This window comes from Malaya genurostris, chromosome 3 (assembly GCF_030247185.1).
Source record: "Malaya genurostris strain Urasoe2022 chromosome 3, Malgen_1.1, whole genome shotgun sequence".
Classification (NCBI taxonomy): Eukaryota; Metazoa; Arthropoda; class Insecta; order Diptera; family Culicidae; genus Malaya; species Malaya genurostris.
The window spans coordinates 235677910-235695256 of NC_080572.1; the positions used below are offsets into that span (position 1 = coordinate 235677910).

Consider the following 17347-nt stretch of genomic DNA (forward strand, 5'->3'; position numbering starts at 1 on the left):
AGAGATGGTAAGCAAACGTTGAATTTTCATAGAAAAACCTGAAAACTGAATTTTGTATTTTAGCTCTAAATTCAACCTCACCAATACTAAAGAAAACTATTTTGCTATTGTAAGAAGAGGGGTACTTTATGGAATTCTTTAGTCATTCACTTCTGATCGGGCTGAACTTTACATTTGCTTAGCAGTTTATGTTGAGCTTGCAAGGTGGCATTACAGTTTAACATAAACTGTTATGCACTGATAGTTCGACACATAGGTTCACCAGAAATTACTATCGAGTTTTCGTGGTGCTGTTATTTTCATTGAAACCCTCTCGTCAGTTATGTATTTCGTGCATACATTTAACCATTTATTTCCTCTGGTCGCTTCAAATCAAATCACTCGTTCCAGAATGATTTGCCAATCCTAAAATTTTGGGAACTTCAACAATAATTGCGAAAGCGATACTTACGGGATATGAGTCAAGAGGTTCCTCCTCCGGGGTTAAAGCTAATGACGATTGTCGATGACCGTATCTTCCAGAGCTGCTTGATGTGCCACCTGTTGATGCAAAACATGGAGAAAAACAAACAGAAAACGGAAGTTAGCATTAGCGAAACATCACCGCAAATATAGATGGACTTGGCAAAACAAATTTGAGAAAGGCAGAAGCCAGCAACATGAGCATGGCACATAATACGACATGAGCACGAGGCATCGGATTGCCTCATCGCACGTCAATACTTGCATATTTTTTTTCAATTTCGGTTTCTGTTATTATTGCTAGTTAGGCTTTTCGCCGTTTCTGAGCTAATGCGTGTATTTACATAATCCCGATCGGGGTTTTAAATGTATGATCGTCCGCTCAAAATTACGGTTTTACGAGACCCGTGGTTTAAATCAGCGGATGCTTCCTCTAGAGGGGTCATTTTTTTGTACCAAATACATTGTTGCGGGGCGGTCATGACAAGCAACGTTAGGGGCTGGAAAGCGAAAGTTCAAAAGTTTGACACAGTTCTCTAGAATTCGAACACACAATAACTATCATCTACCTATCGTAATTTCTATCGCCTACGGATTAAGACCATAGGAGACAATCAATGTTTCGTATGACACAAGAAATATTGATTGGATATACTACGTAAATTCGATATCTGAGAAACTAGAAGCAACACAAAAACTTCCTCCGGAGGAAGAGTACACGTTTTTGGCTGGCTTGATTCTCGACACCGCGACTCAAGCTCAGACGAAAAGTATAACCAGTGTGAAAACTAACATTCGTCCTCCCAACCCGTGGTGGGACAAAGAGTACTCAGAATTAAACGCGGAAAGAGGAAAAAAGCGGAGCGCCTCATAATTATAGAAACTACACGGCATTAGACGTTAAAATGAAAAGCTTGATTAAAGTGAAGAAACGTGGTTATTGGCGTCGATTCGTAGTCAGATTATCGAGAGAAACATCATTGGGATATGGCCCGACAAATGCGCAACCGTAACACCACGAACGAAAATGAGGAATATTCTAACCGCTGGATATTCGATTTCGCTAAAAAAGTATGTCCTGACTCTGTTTCGGAACAGAGTTTCATCCGCGTCGCATAATCAAACAGAAACGAAACACCGTTTTCAATGGTAGAGTTCTCACTTGCGCTCTTGTCATATCACAATAAAGCCCCGGGGCTAGACAGAATCAAATTCAACTTATTGAAGAATTTGCCCGACCCCGCCAAAAGGCGCTTGCAGATATCATTCAACAAGCTTCTTTAGGGTAATATTGTCCCACACGACTGGAGACAATTGAGAGTGATCGCCATTGAAAAACTGAGTCGAATGGTATATGACACTTTTCACTAGTCGGTTTTTCAAGTGATTGCATAACCTTTCTATATGAGAAAGGCAAAACCATGAAAACTAGCCTCCGATCACAATTCGTATCGGCCGATGGCTATGCTTTCCTGTATCCGGAAATTGTTCGAACTATATTAATTGTTATACTTATAAATAAATAAATTGTCGATTGTCGTGGTGATATGAGAAATTACCAAAATAGGCAAGCCATCATACTTTACACGCTTAGAATAAAATTTTGCACACGTTTTCAGTAAATTACCTGAAATAGTGGGCAAAAACACCCAAAAAACGTAACTCATCACGATTTCTCAGCAACAGTTGATTCGATTTTACTTATTTGGTGACGCTAGGTTCATAGGTTACTGTGATCAGGATCCGACCTCCAGTTCCGGAATTGTAAAATGAAGAGTATTTAATATTTGTGTCATTTAAGGAAACGATGCAAAATTTAAAAACTTTACGCGACTGCAGTAAGAACAATTATAATATATAGATCTTGCTAATTGATAGCCGAATGAATAGATTTGGGCTATACCAGTTCTGTTTGCTGGTTCCGGAGGTATCGGAAATAGTGGTCAAAAGGTACGAACACATGGAACACTTAAATGTTTCAAGAAAAAGTTAAACCGATTTGTACATGGTCTCACAGGTTTCTATGAAATTTTATCCGAATCTAATCTCTATTAATTCCAGAATTATAGGATGATGAGTGTTGAAAGCTTCAAGCCTTCGCTTAGGGTGACTATCGGAGTTTAAAACTGTCACTCATTTTCAATGAAAGGATACAATTGTTGGATTGTTTTTTTTTTCGTTTTTTTACTGCCTTATTCGTAAATAATCGCATTCAAAACATGCGAATAGAGAGGGAATATTTCCATCTCTCATTCCATCAAAAGTGAGTATCAATGCTAACTTCACTTGTTTCCCTAAGATAAGACTAAACCAATCCTTCTTCAATTCATTGGAATCCTTCTTCTGTGCTATAAAGTATGATATAAAGAGAGTCTAATATATGATAAATCAAAGTTATTACACTGTAGATCATCTTTCGAAATCAAAATTATCTGTAATATATTTTTGAGTATTGATACTGCACAATATACAATTCTCACTGAAAACCAAAAATGATTGAAAGGGTAAACGAAAAAAACGAATAACATTTTGAAATTATTATTCCGTCTCTCTCGATGACTGCTCATGGATCTCGTTTTGAAATAAACATTTCACTGGATCCAATAAGAAATAAACATTTCACAGCCAAAATCATTTACTAGGATTTATCCTACCTTACCCTTTATTTTCTTCGTATTGTCTCAATAATTACTTAAACGAAGACTCAAAATCAATCGTAGGAAATGCTTTTGAGATATTGGGAGAAAGATATCTGAGATGTATGTTTGGCCACGGAGAATGCTTAGAAAAATTTCAGTCAAATCAAGAAATACGGAAAAAATCGATCTTCGAATTTAACTGAAGTTGCTTCCATGCAAAACAAATGGTTTATATTGATGATACGTGCAAAGTTTCGTCAAAATCGTAGCAAGTCTGAGGATTGACCGCCTCTTCTGCATCCAATGCACAGTGGAGAAAAATGGACCAAAAATGCGACGCCTTTTTTTGCCTTTCTCATATAGAAAGGTTATGCAATCACTTGAAAAACCGACCAGTGAAAATTGGCCCGGAGGGCCAAGTGTCATATACCATTCGACTCAGTTCATCGAGCTGAGCAATGTCTGTGTGTGTGTGTGTGTGTGTGTGTGTGTGTGTGTGTGTGTGTGTGTGTGTGTGTGTGTGTGTGTGTGTGTGTGTGTGTGTGTGTCAAATAATCTCACTAGGTTTTCTCGGAGATGGCTGAACCGATTTTGACAAACTAGGATTCAAATGAAAGGTCTCGTGGTCCCATACAGAATTCCTGAATTTCATCCGGATCCGACTTCCGGTTCCGAAATTATAGGGTAAAGTGTGTTCAATATTGTACACCGTCACTTAAACCGGCGAAACAAAAAACGTAAAAAATTTTCTAAACTGGTCTCAAAACTACACAAATCGATAGTCATTATCAGTAGGCAACTAAACAAACCGATTCCGGCTATCCTGGTTCCCGGTATCCGGTTCCGGAAGTACCGGAAACAGTGGTCATATATACCAAAATGAATCTCACTCACTTTTTTTCAGCGATGGATTGACCGATTTTCACAAACTTAGATTCAAATGAAAGGTCTTCCGATCCTATACGAAATTCCTGAATTTCGTCCGGATCGGACTTCCGAATCCTGAGTTATAGGGTGCGTACTAGAAGAGTTTGTGTGTCATGTTAGTTGGTGGCCGTACGAACCGACTTCAATTATACCGGTTCTCGGGTTCTGGTGCCGGAAGTGTCGTTCTCTTAAGGATGGCTTACGCAAACAAAGCACTGTTTTATTCTGTATGTTATGCATAAACAATCACTTGGTTTCTTTCAAAAATCGAAGTGAAAATTTTTGAATAGAATACCACAATATTATATGTACATGAGAAAGGCATCATTACACCACTAGATGGATTAAAACAGGTTTTTATATATCAGACAACAAAGCACTTTTTTGGTGTAAAATGGTCAGTAAAATCGATTCTAGGTATTGAGAAGGACCGCACGAAACGCTATCATGTTTATTTCACCCAAAGATCCCATTTTGTACTATATTGTATTCAAGCTTAACTGTATAATATAAAACAGATGTATTTGTAGAAGAGCGAATAGAGTGTTTCGACTTGTAACAAATCGATTGCACATAGTTTTAATGACAGCAAAAAACTCGTTGTACCGTTTTACCCCATTTCTTTTCTAGTTACAATATTCAGTTGATCTGCAATCCGAAATCAGGTCCAATACGATCTATCAAAATTGGTTCAGCGTACAAAATATCTGTGACCCAATTAAATACAATGGGAGTGACAGTAGTAGCCTGTTTAACCCGTTTTAATCCAATTTATTTCATAAGTGTTATCATTGCTTGTTATACCGTTTTATCCCAATTTATTCTTTAACTGTTTCTTTTGATAAATATTGATGTACAATTCAGAAGCAGATCCAATACATACTATCAATATTGGTCTGAAATTGGTGATATACGTAGAAAACTTCAGTGATGCACATACACATAATGGGAATGCCAGTACTAGCCCGTTTAACCCTTTTTGCCTTTCTCATATAGAAAGGTTATGCAATCACTGTGAAAACCGAATTTTGAACCGTCTTTTTCGTCGAGTACGCAAAATGTCTCTGTGTGTGTGTGTGTGTGTGTGTGTGTGTGTGTAATGTTTTTTTGTACTAACTTTTCTCGGAGATGGCTGAACCGATTTTCACAAACCTAGATTCAAATGAAAGGTCTTGTGGTCCCATACAAAATTCCTGAATATTATTTGGATCCGATTTCCACTTCGGGAGTTATGGGGTAAAATGTGCAAAAAAAAAGAAAATATATTCTCTAGCTTTTCTCATAGATGCGCCACCGATTTTCACAAACTTAGGTTCAAATGAAAGGTTCTGTGGTCCCATACGTAATTCCTGAATTTCATGCGGATCCGACTTCCGGATCCGGAAATATAGGGTAAAGAGGGTTAAAAATTGTATACCATCACTGAAAATGGGGAAAAACCTTAACAATTTTTCTAAATCGACCTCAAATGTTTTCCAATTGATAGTTTTTATCAGTAGACGGTCAAACAAACCGATTTCGGTTATTCTTTTAAGAATCGAAGAAAATTATTTTGAAGAATACCACAGTATTATATATGATAGTATGATTGATATGAGAAAGGCATCATTACACCACTAGGTGGATTGAAAAAGGTTTTTATAAATTGTATCGCTGGGGGAACATTCTTTGGTTCTTTTTGAACCGGAAATACAACTTATGAAATAAATTGGGGTAAACCGGTATAACAAGATTTGTCTGATCATTGAACCTATTTGTATTATATTTTTTAGTTCTTTTTTTTTTTTATTTAAAAGATATTTTATTCAGGCCTATTTGCGTACAAGCTTTACGTGGCCGATTTATCTGAGTTTTTAGATAATTTTTTTTTGTATTGGATCTCGTTGTCACCCTTTTTCTAGGGGGAGAGGAGCTTCCATTTTCCTCATGCGAGGATTGAGGGGCAGTTTGTTCGTGGTTCGTCTCGTCATCCATTGCCGTGGTATTGTTGTTGATTTCGTTGCTAGCTGCTGTAGATGCGCCTTGTTGTACATTGTTTGTAGTTGCTGGTTGGTTGGATGGTAAGCTGTTAATTGCAGCTGGTGTACTTTGTTCTATAGGGGATACGTTGAATGGTTTCGTTGAAGGGGATGCTTCACTGTTGTTGGTGACTGTCACAGGTGTACTGGGGTTGCTTGGGGTTGGTGTGAAGCACCGTTGTCCTTTGGTATAGTTGTCTCCTTGTCCGGTTTATCACATGGCTTACCGTAGTGAACAGCTTTTCGGCAATATTGGCATGTGGCCATCTGACTGTCATAGGTAACATGTGATTTGCACGGGATTCTTGTATCTTGACCGAAAATCACATAAGAAGGTATAGGCCTCCTCAAGCGCATGCGTAACAAACGTACGCTATTTAGAATATCGGGGAAAAAATTCTTCCACTTTTCTGTTTCGATAGAGAGAATCTTTCCGTATTGGGATATGGTTTTGCGAATATAAGGATCGATGACGCTTGAGGGAAGATCATGCACACGCACTTCTATAGCACTATCTTTCATATATACTGGAATGTTGTACTTGATATTGCATTGAAGTAAATGCACACGATTAATGTCAAGATGCATTTGCTCCTTAAGCAAACCTTCAAGTTCTCGTATCGAAGGTCGAATTTTGCACTGTCTGAAGTCAACTACAATTGTATTCTTTCGTGTCGGTGGTAGCTTTTGTTCGTTTGGTTTACTCATGTCGAGATCGTTCTATTGTTCACTACACAATACTGTACTTGGTTTCTTCTGTCCCGAACGTAAGCGGTTTTGGTTTATCGACTGACTTGGATGAGATGTAAAACCGAACTGATTTTTTAGTTCTTTTTTTGTAACATCAATCGATTTTAATTAACCGCAATTAGATTCCTAACGGAATGCAAAAAAAAGTTAACCCACAACAAAGAGGTTAAACGGGCTAGTACTGTCATTCTATTATGTGTACTTGGATCACTGAAGTTTTCTACGTAATATGGACCAATATTGATAGGTCATATAGGATCTGCTTCGGGATTGTGATTCTGAATTCAACATAAAATTATATTTGTGGGAAAATTGGGGTAGAACGATGTAGCGCGAAGCATGCGATCATGGAAACTATCTGTTAACTATTTCTTGTGGTAATATGTGAAACATAGAACTGCCTTGTTTAACCTAATTGGCTCAAACACCAATCTGTAGAACTTTTTTTTCTGTAAATTCATAGAAAAAGAGGATTTGGGGTAAAACAGAACACAGTTATTTTTATTTAAAACAATCTATATCGAAGTTACGATCATGTCAGCTTTCGATTAGTCGAATTCATTTTTTCAGAGTTTCACATTTAGTCTTCGAAAGGAAGTCAGAAGAAAAGAAATTAAAGTAAAACGGGCATGACAGTGAATTTTGCAAATCGATTCTACGGTAATTGTTGCATAAGGAATACCTACTTTGAAAATATTTGCATAGGTTTGTATGAAATTATTGAGTATAGTCGCGTTTTTGATAGTTTTTTCCATAGGTTGCTATTGAATTTTATATGATTCCGACTTTCGGTTCCGGAACAACAGGGTGAAGTGTGGTAAAAATTGCGAACCAAATATAAATATCAAAAAATTCTTCTAACTTTGACTTCCCAAACAAACTTTCTAGATTTAATTCAACTTTCAAATTATTTCTTTTGAAGAACCCTCTAGGGATATATAATAAAGCCACCATTACATTACAAGGTGGATTAAAACAGGTTATTCTTTTTTCAGTTTTTATGTTTTTTTATTGTGCCTAGGTTGTTATGGCTCTCAAGTACATACCAAAAATTACTTCGGTTAATAAGTGCAAAATGTTTTTCAAGGCTTTTGTAATTCAGTTAGACAACTGATTTTTTATCATAGCTATCGTAATCTTTCCAGATTCTGACTGAAAATCCACAAACCGCATACTCGACACCGGAAGCACCGATTTTTTTTATCGTAAATTACTGTGAATACCATCACCGCTAAATTTACTTCCTCATACGGGTGATAGCTCAAGCGAAAAGCACCGGATTATACAAATTTCGTCTGCACTCGCAGCTCGCGGATTCGACACAATGGATTCACGAGAAAAAAACCTGTTGAATCTCTATAAATGCCAATTTCTCCAAAAACCTCCCGAACAGGTGAACTTTAACAAAATAGCTTCACGAATGTTTCGCAGCATGCGTCCGGAGATAAAAAAAAGAGCATAATCTGCTCCACCGACGGGGCGGCGAAAGTGCGGACCGTGTTATGCCGACACGCATCCGCACGGTCTGCGTCTCGCACTTGGTGACAGCCGAAAGCAATTCAAATGCAAAAGTGAAAGAATCAATAAATGAATAAATTCGCCAATGTTGCAAATAACAAAAAAATAAAACGCAGCTTTCATACGCTTAAGCACGCGAACATTTCGCGAATGGGCACCACCTTTGGCGTGGCATTGCATTTATGAGCTCAGCTTGAAAATTCCGGTGCAAAAAAAAACTGACATCCCACCATGACCAAGCGCCTAGCCGTGCGAGGAGCGTGATTTTGTCTTTATGGCCTAATTTTCCAATTTTTTTTCTTCATCGAGTACGGAGTCACGCTTTTTTCTAACGCGCTCCAGCCTTGACCAATTTGGGTTGGACGCGAGCGGACGGACGAGGCATCAAGCTCCAACTCACTCCAAGGGTGATGGGTGACATTGTCGTCTGAATGTACGACGGTGGCAGGCAACCAACTCGAGATCCATTTCCTCCGTAATGAGCCGGAACGGGGAAAATTGACACTCCTCCGGGCGCGACTACTGCAACCGTAGTTCGGTGACAAGGGGGGGGGGGAGGGTCTATGTGGAGACCCCCTTCAGGTCACATTAGCATCAGCTTGCCACGATCCAGTTTCGATTGTGCAGGGCTGGGTTGGGCTCGCGAAAAGAGCGTTACTCTTTAAGACGCGCTAACGAGGTGACATCAGATATCAATTTGAGCCAAACCGGATGGTGGGCCTGTGGTGTTGGCATCGGAGCTTTACTTGGTAGCCACCAAGTGACGATTCCGGGGCGATTCGAGAAAGGGGCGCAAAATCGCTGAAGGCATAGATAGCATTGCAAAACTCTACAGTTAATACTAATCAAAACAACTCGATCTGAGCCGTGTCATTGAACGCAATGAATTGAGAAGAAGCAATTTCGTTCAATCGTGTAAATAGCGATTTTTTCAGAGATACATTTTTCAAATCATATTATGCTACAAGGAAAGTTAAAGCATCTCTCGTTGAAAACAAAAAAAACCCGACTGGTGCTCATTGCTTCCAACCGCACTCATTTAGTGCGCAAATATTTCATACCACTCGGTTCGAGTTCCTGTCACAGAAAAAAAAGACACGCGTGCTGCTAGCTAAAAACTGAGAATAATTACTTCGGAAAAAAGATGTAACGATAACTGGAAATTGCAAGATCGAAGCCGGAATTTGATGCGCTAATCAAAGCCTCTGCTCTGCACTCCGATAATAATTATGATCCAATGTTGTGCGCGTTCGGGGCGTGCGAGCGCAAAGTAGGCTTTTGTTTGTTTCTATCGCAAGTTCCCATGGTGAATCGAGATACCGGGCTGCGGCACCGTTCGTAATTCTGTGAATATTATGGTAATGACGTGCTGGTGTTTTAGCAACTTGAAGGGGAGGTTTTTCATTCGACTAGCATTTGATCTTCGAATAAAAGGTCTAAATAAATTAAATAAAATTCGTGAACATCAATCACTACAAGGTTTGATTTGCATACCAGCTTGTTTGACAGTTACACCGAAAAGTTTGGGTTAAATTTACCTATCTTAATCTACGTTGTATTCTTCCAGTATCTATTCGTGTACAATCCACTACTAGATGGGGTGGAAAATAAAATTCTTGATCGCCAAATTTATGGCTTATAAAGAGTGATAATAGACGATGAAACTTATGTGCTTGAAGACTTGAAGTCGCTTCCCGGAATGTCTTTTTATACTGCCATGTAACGGAACGGCGTAGAGGAGCATTTCAGGATGAAGAAAAAGATCAAGTTTCCCAAAAAATATTAATTTGGTTTGGCAGGCAATAGGCAGCTGTGGTCGAGCAAGCCAAAGATTCATCAGTCCCTGGACGGTGAACAAGGAAATATACCGTGAAATATGTCCAAATAAGCGATTATTACCATTTTTACGCAGTCATGACACTCCTTCGCTATTATGGGTCGAATTGGCATCCTGTCACTACGCGTTGCGACCTAGAGAACGGTCTCAAGATGAACAACAAGCTATAACTATAGAAAAATACCGAAAATTTTGGACAAAAGTAGCTAAATCGGTTTCAAAGAAGTCTGCACAGACCTTAAGGGCTGAGGCCAGTGTGTTTTAGGGCGTTTTAAAGGGCTATTTTCACGCTTCAAATCTGATTCTCTCAGAAACGGCGACGAATATCAATAAACCCAACTGACAATCTCTTAGAAAATTAGTTTAGATTATTCTGTGAAAATTTCAGAATGATTGTTTGACTTTAGCGGTCGGGAAAGTCTTTTGGCATTAAAAATACCTTACTCTTCGCTATACGGGGCCGGGTGTCAATTAAATGTTTCAAAAATAGCCGCGTAACCTTTTTTCGTCATAATTTTGAACGTTAATAACTCAGTCATTTGTTGATGGATTGATATAATTTAACAACCAATCGATTCGAAAACTTTTAACTTAAACATATATGGCAACGTCGTTTTAGTATTTCAATAGCATACTATTGAAAAATAATGGTTAGAATCGACCTATGTTTTCATCCACCAATCCCAGTTGTACAAAATGACGTCAACTTCTTGTTCGGTATAGGAGGCTTTGCGTCATGTATAAAAAACACCGCATCGTTATGCGTAGTATAAAGAGAAATCTATAAATATAGGCTGCACAGTATTTCTTTGCCTAGTTGATGCTTACCTGTGAATGAAACAAGTAGCTCGTCCAGTGAGCTGATGACTGGATTGTCGCTTTTGCATTATGTGTTGGAGAAATTTCCTGTTGTCTGCGCAACACCGTGTTCGCTTGAGTATCTTATATATCATCTAACTATTGAAGAGCCGAATCAAGCGATTCTTTTGAAATATCCCATGTATTTAGTAAATTTTTGATCAATTTTGCCATTAAAAATGTCTTACATACGCTTCCCGAGGCTGGGTGTCAATTTAAAACATGCAAAACTAATCGCGTAACATTTTTCTGTCATAATTTTGAACGCTTATAACTCAGTTATTTGTTGATCGATTTATATAACTCAACAACCAATCGATTCGGAAACATTTAACTTGAACTTATGAGATAACGTCATTTGAATATTTCAATTGCATACTATTGAAAAATTGATTTGAATTGAGTATTTTATTTTGGTTCTCTGATAGCTATCAGGCCAATTTAGAATTATCGGCGATAGATTTTTCGGATCTAATTTGCAGCGCTTGTTCCACGATGATTTGTTAATGGATTTTCGTCATTTAAATGATTCCAAAGCTTCAATATTGTAAGCTTAAAAATGTTTTAATTTGTCAACGGATCGGTTTGCATACTTAAATCTCCATTCCCATACGAACAAAACGGTGGCGCGAAAATGGATTCAGTATAAAGTTGTGTTATGATGATAATCATAGATACTTCTTCTTCATTATATGTGACTGACAAAGTTGTTGTCTCACCAGGAATTAAACGCTTCAAAAGATTCAAAATTAAATTATGAAACTTATCTAAAAGCGGCCTCCTCGGTTTAGTAGTATAAATGAGTTCCACAGGCTCACATATACAGAACAATTAGATGCAATATCATATAGTATCAAAGATAAACTCAAGGTAAGTTAACCTGCGATTTTACATGTATCGTTTGAATAGGAACCCTCGTAGAATTTGGTTAACCGCCAGTTTCAGTTTAATTATTATTTGCTTCAGAACAATAAGCGTCTGATGACTACACGACTATGACAATGTTCATTCATGTGTTAATAACATCAAGTCCCAATATGAACAAAATTTCTGAATTTTGTTGCGTATCCATTCCGTATATTCCTAATATGCCAAAGCGAAAATCAATGTAAGTAACTAAATATTTTATGCGTACTGATTCACATGTTTTCTTCCTCGTATAGTTGTCATATTATTTACCGACACTTTCCGAAGATTATCGTCGATTTTGAAGAAGGATTAATAAAATTACACTACTACTGAGTTTACTGGTACAACACTTTTCGTTAAAATAAATAAAATCTTCTCTTGGATCGATTAACTGTTTATAAAATTAATAAGTTTGTACGTTTCTCAAAAATTATTATCGTAAAATAAAATAGTTTCATTTGTTCAAGTTTAAATCTTTAGATTGTTTGTATCTAAAATTGAGCTTTCAAGTAACTTTGAATTCATCATAATTGACTTCTAGTTAAAGGACGTTATTCAAAAACTAAACAATATAAAAATTTGCGGTAAGGGATAAAAATTGAATAGAATCAATTATCAAGGAAGGATCTAATGGTCAATTTTATCATTCGCTAACAATCTAAGCGCTTAAACTAGAGCAAGTTTGTAATTAGTCAATTGAATAAGTTTTTGGTTTAGTGTATCATCATCATTATCATCTTTATTTTTGTATTTATTATGAAGACCCTAGAAACGTTCCATTTTTAATGTTATTGTGCTCGGTCGTGTCTTGAATACAACCCTCTAGTTTTTTTTTCTGAAGAAAGAATTGCATAGCTGAATACGGCAACTTTCAACTAGTTCTTTGAATATCTCGCCCTCAAAAGCATGGATCAAAAATCTATCCTGACCATGTCTAAATAATTTAGTTTAGATGCGATTAGTACATAAAAACATATATGTTATCGCGATAAAAATTAAGTGAATGTTATTTTTGTAAAGGTAAGTCCATTTCTATGGTGGCACCATTTTTTTCCGCTCTTGTATCCTGGTAACGTAACGAAACATGAGAGAAAAATAAAATCGGCTCAGCAAGGCTGCCAAACAAGCGGTAGCTTTATTGGATTGTATGTGATGTAGTCACATCAGTCGGCCACATCGAGAGTTATTTTGCACATTTGCGAGAGAGCATTGAGGGAAACGTAATACGCAGAGCAAGCCACGTGGTTATACGCGAAATACTGGCCTCAGCCCTTAATGGCTGAAGTAATCTCAAAAGCTCGAAGTTTCTTTATGCAGTCTAAAATCGTCCATTTGTCGACGTTTACAGCAACTGGGATTGTGTTATTCCAACAGACGGTGCCACATGCCACACAGCACGCAAAACGATGGGCACATTCCGAAATGAATTGGGTGAGCAATTTATCACTCGTTTTGGACCAGTGAAATGGCCTTCGAGGTCGTGCGGTTGAACATCATTTTGTGGGGTACGTCACACCTTTTGTTAGACGAGAAGACAGCAACACAAGTGAATATGTTTTGTTGTGCTAAACTTAGCATAATTCTTTTTACGTGCTATAAGCAATATGATTAATAAGAATTTCTGAATGAATGTTCAATAGTGTAAGATAACCATAATTAACTCAAAAAATATTTTTTCTCAATCTTTTTTTTTGAGGAAAACTCATCACGCTTACTTGACTTTCTCATACCCGAGCCAAAGTTTTGGGTTAGTCAGATTCACAACTAAATTCAGTTCCTTTATTTATGCTGGGGATCCGAATTTAGGAATCCGCTTTAGGGATATGAATTTTTAATCTGGATTCTGGAACTATATATTTGATCTGAACTCCGTATCTGAATTTTAGAATTTTTCTGACTTCTTAAATAGATATTAATTCTTGAATTCAGTTTCAGAATTTGTTTTCCTAACCTACATGCTTTTCGGAATTTTGAACAAAAATTCTGGTGCTAGATTTTGGAACAGAACTCAGCTCCTGTATTATGGTTCGAAATTCAAGTTTAGACTTCAGTTCTAGAAGTCGGAACCTGTATTTTGAAAATAAGTATTCTAAAACTAACTTCGAAACCTGGATTCAAGAAAAGAATTCTGGGTTGGCGGTTAGACGAAATATGTCAAATTTCAGCGCGAATAAGTCCATTTGTTTTATTTTGGCAGTCGTTTTTCATTCTACCATAAAGCATGATTTTTTTAGGCAAAACGGTGGAGGATACCAAAGAAAACATTGATAAATATCATGGAGCTGTTGCTTGTTGAATTCGAGAATTTCGTGGCGATCAATGAAGTTGTGCAGGATAGTGTAGACAAAATACCTAAAATTGTGGTAGCTGAGCCCAAGCTAGCACATACCTCAAGGATTAGTACTGAGGGATCAGGGTCATTTCGCCGGAAGCCGTTTCGCCGAAAGCCATTTCGCCGAAAGGGTTATTTCGCCGAATGACATTTCGCCGAAAGCCATTTCGTCGAAAGCCATTTCGCCGAAAGGGTCATTTTGCCGAATCCTGAAATCGTCTTGAAATCGTAATTAGAATTGATTTAAATTAAAGACAAACGAAAGATGATCGCGTTAACGCCCGTTTTGTTGACCTACCATTGTACTTCTTGAATAATGATTGATTGTTGTACTCTTGAATAAAGATTGATTCATGAACCTCAGAAAGTAGTTCCCAAGAAAACTTGTTGACTATTAGCTACTAAGCATCAAAGCAATTGCATAGGTGTATCTACCAGGCAAATTTAGGTGGTATTTTTCGTTTATTAGGTGAAAATGAAAAAATATCTAATGCGGTTTTGGTTCATGTGTTGTCTGACCTCGCTACCGCTCGTTCGGACCTAACTAAAGCAAAGAAACCTAGCTTCGAGTAGACCGGGCAAACGAGGCGGTTACAGGTTTGTATGCAAGAGGCTGCCGCTTCCGACGGCCGGTCGGCGGTCGACTCAGCTTCTTGGCTTCGGTTATGTGGCTGCGCCACATCAGTTATACAGGAGACATAACATGCAGGAGATATGACCCTTTCGGCGAAATGACCCTTTCAAATGAATGCTATTATAACAAATGGGCTGAAAAGTCCCGGGCCTAACACATAGATGGCGCTAGTTTTATTGTAGTCATCTTTGTTCAATTAATACTAACCTTTAAAATACAGCTGTTAAAATTTAATGATTCATTAGTTTGAGAGTTATTGAGCTAAGAGTGACGCTATTTTGGTTATTTTCAGAACAATCGAACAAAAACAATTTCGTGTATTAACTTTACACTGCTTCTTGATGGGAAAAATACCGTTCAAGCAACTCAATGGTTCGAAAAGTGTTATGGAGACTCCGCTCCATCAGAAACAACAATGAAACATTGGTTTGCTGACTCCAAACTTGGTCGTAGAGACACAGATGATGCAGAACGCAGTGGACGTCCAAATGAGGTGGCAACACCAGAAAACATAAAAACAAATTTTAACAACATCGTTTTGAATGACCAAAAAGTGAAGTTGCGTGAGTTAGCGGACATTGTAAAGTTATCAAAACAACATGCAACAACGCTTTATATTGCATGAGCATTTGACCGGAATTTTTGCATCTATATGTGACAATGGATGAAACATGGATTCATCACTTCATTCCGGAATAAAAACGATAGTCATCTGAGTAGACAGCAAATGGTGAACCTTGTCCAAAGCGCCAGAAAGCACAATAATCGACTGGAAAGGTTATGGCCTCGGTATTTAGGGATGTGCGTGGTGTAATATTTATCGCCTATCTTGAGAAAGGAAATACCATTAACAGTGAACATTATATAGCGTAACTGGAGCGTTTGAAGGCTGAAATTGCAAAGAAACGAACGACAAAGAAAATTTTTTTGTTTCAACGCACAGTGTTACAAGCCAATCAAAATAATGGCGAAACTACATGAATTGAACTCGAATTGCTCCGACAACCACCGTATCCGCCAGATTTGGCTCCCTGCGACTACTTAGGCCTATTTTGAGACAAAAGATAAATCGTTCTACAAAAGTGGTATTGAAACGTTAGAGCGGCACTGGAATGATTGCGTTGCTCTTGATGGAGGTTACGTTGATGAATAAAGTTATTTTGAACCAAAAATCGTGTTCTCTTTGTTAGGCCTGGGACTTCCAAGCCCATGTGTTACGATGTCGCTCTCTACATCCAAACCGTCATCCGAACACGAGAAAGAGAAATGAGCGTCATGAGTTTTTCTGTTGAATACTCGTTGATATCAAACATCTAATAAAAATATTATTTTGAGTTATTTGTTATTTCTTACTACTGAGAATTTTATCATAAATTGCTGATCACATTTTTCTGATAGCATGGAATAAAAACTATGCTGTTGGGTTAAGTAAAACAAGAGATTTTCACGATTAAGTTCTATTTAATCTTGTACAGGGAAAATTTTGAAAATAATAAAGTAAGTCGTATTCACGACAAAATCATTAAATATTTTCAATCAGATGTCAATAGACTCAATTTTTAGTAGCAATGTTTGACAGTTTGCTTTATTTTACCCGTCATCGCAATATTTTTTTTCTCACTAAACTTATTACGCGTTCGTTAACACTGCCATTCATTGCCAATTGAGGCAGAAGAATGTTTCCACCGCCCAGACAGCAGCAGGAGAAAGGAGCACTTCGTGCCAGTAAATCGTTTTCCTCACCATGCAGCAAGCTGCTCATGAAGAGGTCGAGCTGCTGGGGGCCGTTGTTTTTTTTTTGTTCATTCCTCTAAGGCCTCTCCTTGGAGGCCAAAACCTGTAACGAGCGTATCTTTTCGCTGGATTTAATTCACCAGAATTGAAAAATGAGAAACTTTTACTTTCGTTTGCAACCAACGGGAGGTTGAAAACGCCGCCACCATTGCCGCATCGTCGTCATCGTCGACGGTTAGCTCTGTACTTCAAAACCGGAGCCAATCGGTTTGTGATGCCGGCACCGGCTCTCTCACGGTTCAAGTTCAACCGGTGTGCGGGAGTTGCGTGTCGACGGTAATAATTTATTACAGGAGAAGCTTTTAGGGCAATTAAAAATTCATTTTAATACCACTTTCTTCACCACATCAAGAACTCACCATCGACTGCCAGCCAGTGTATTTAACCCTTGGAGATCAATCAGTTTTATGTCGTTTCTAGCTGAGATTCTCCAAATGTTTATTGAGGACAAAATTGAACCATAAATTTAGGGGGAGGGCTGGGAAAGGGGGAGATGCTGTAGTGTGCGTCGCCGGGAATGGCTTTTCGAACACTTTTTCAGACACCTAGTGCTTCATTCTTGGGTCGGTAGATGGTGGTTCTGAATGGGACTGAAGAACGAGAAACGAATGTCATCGTCGGCATCCCCAAACCATAAAACCGATTACCGAATTTCTAATGAAGCTGCTT

General features: G+C 38.0%; 1 protein-coding gene across 16 annotated transcripts in view; it reads right to left on the reverse strand.

The window, feature by feature from the left end:
- Positions 1-17347, reverse strand: part of LOC131436192 (high affinity cAMP-specific and IBMX-insensitive 3',5'-cyclic phosphodiesterase 8) — a 448244-nt gene that overhangs the window by 55013 nt on the left and 375884 nt on the right. For all 16 annotated transcript variants that reach the window (XM_058604775.1, XM_058604771.1, XM_058604773.1 and 13 more), the window contains one exon: positions 452-540. In XM_058604775.1, the coding sequence (XP_058460758.1) occupies positions 452-540 (89 nt within the window). The remainder of the gene's footprint in view (positions 1-451; positions 541-17347) is intronic.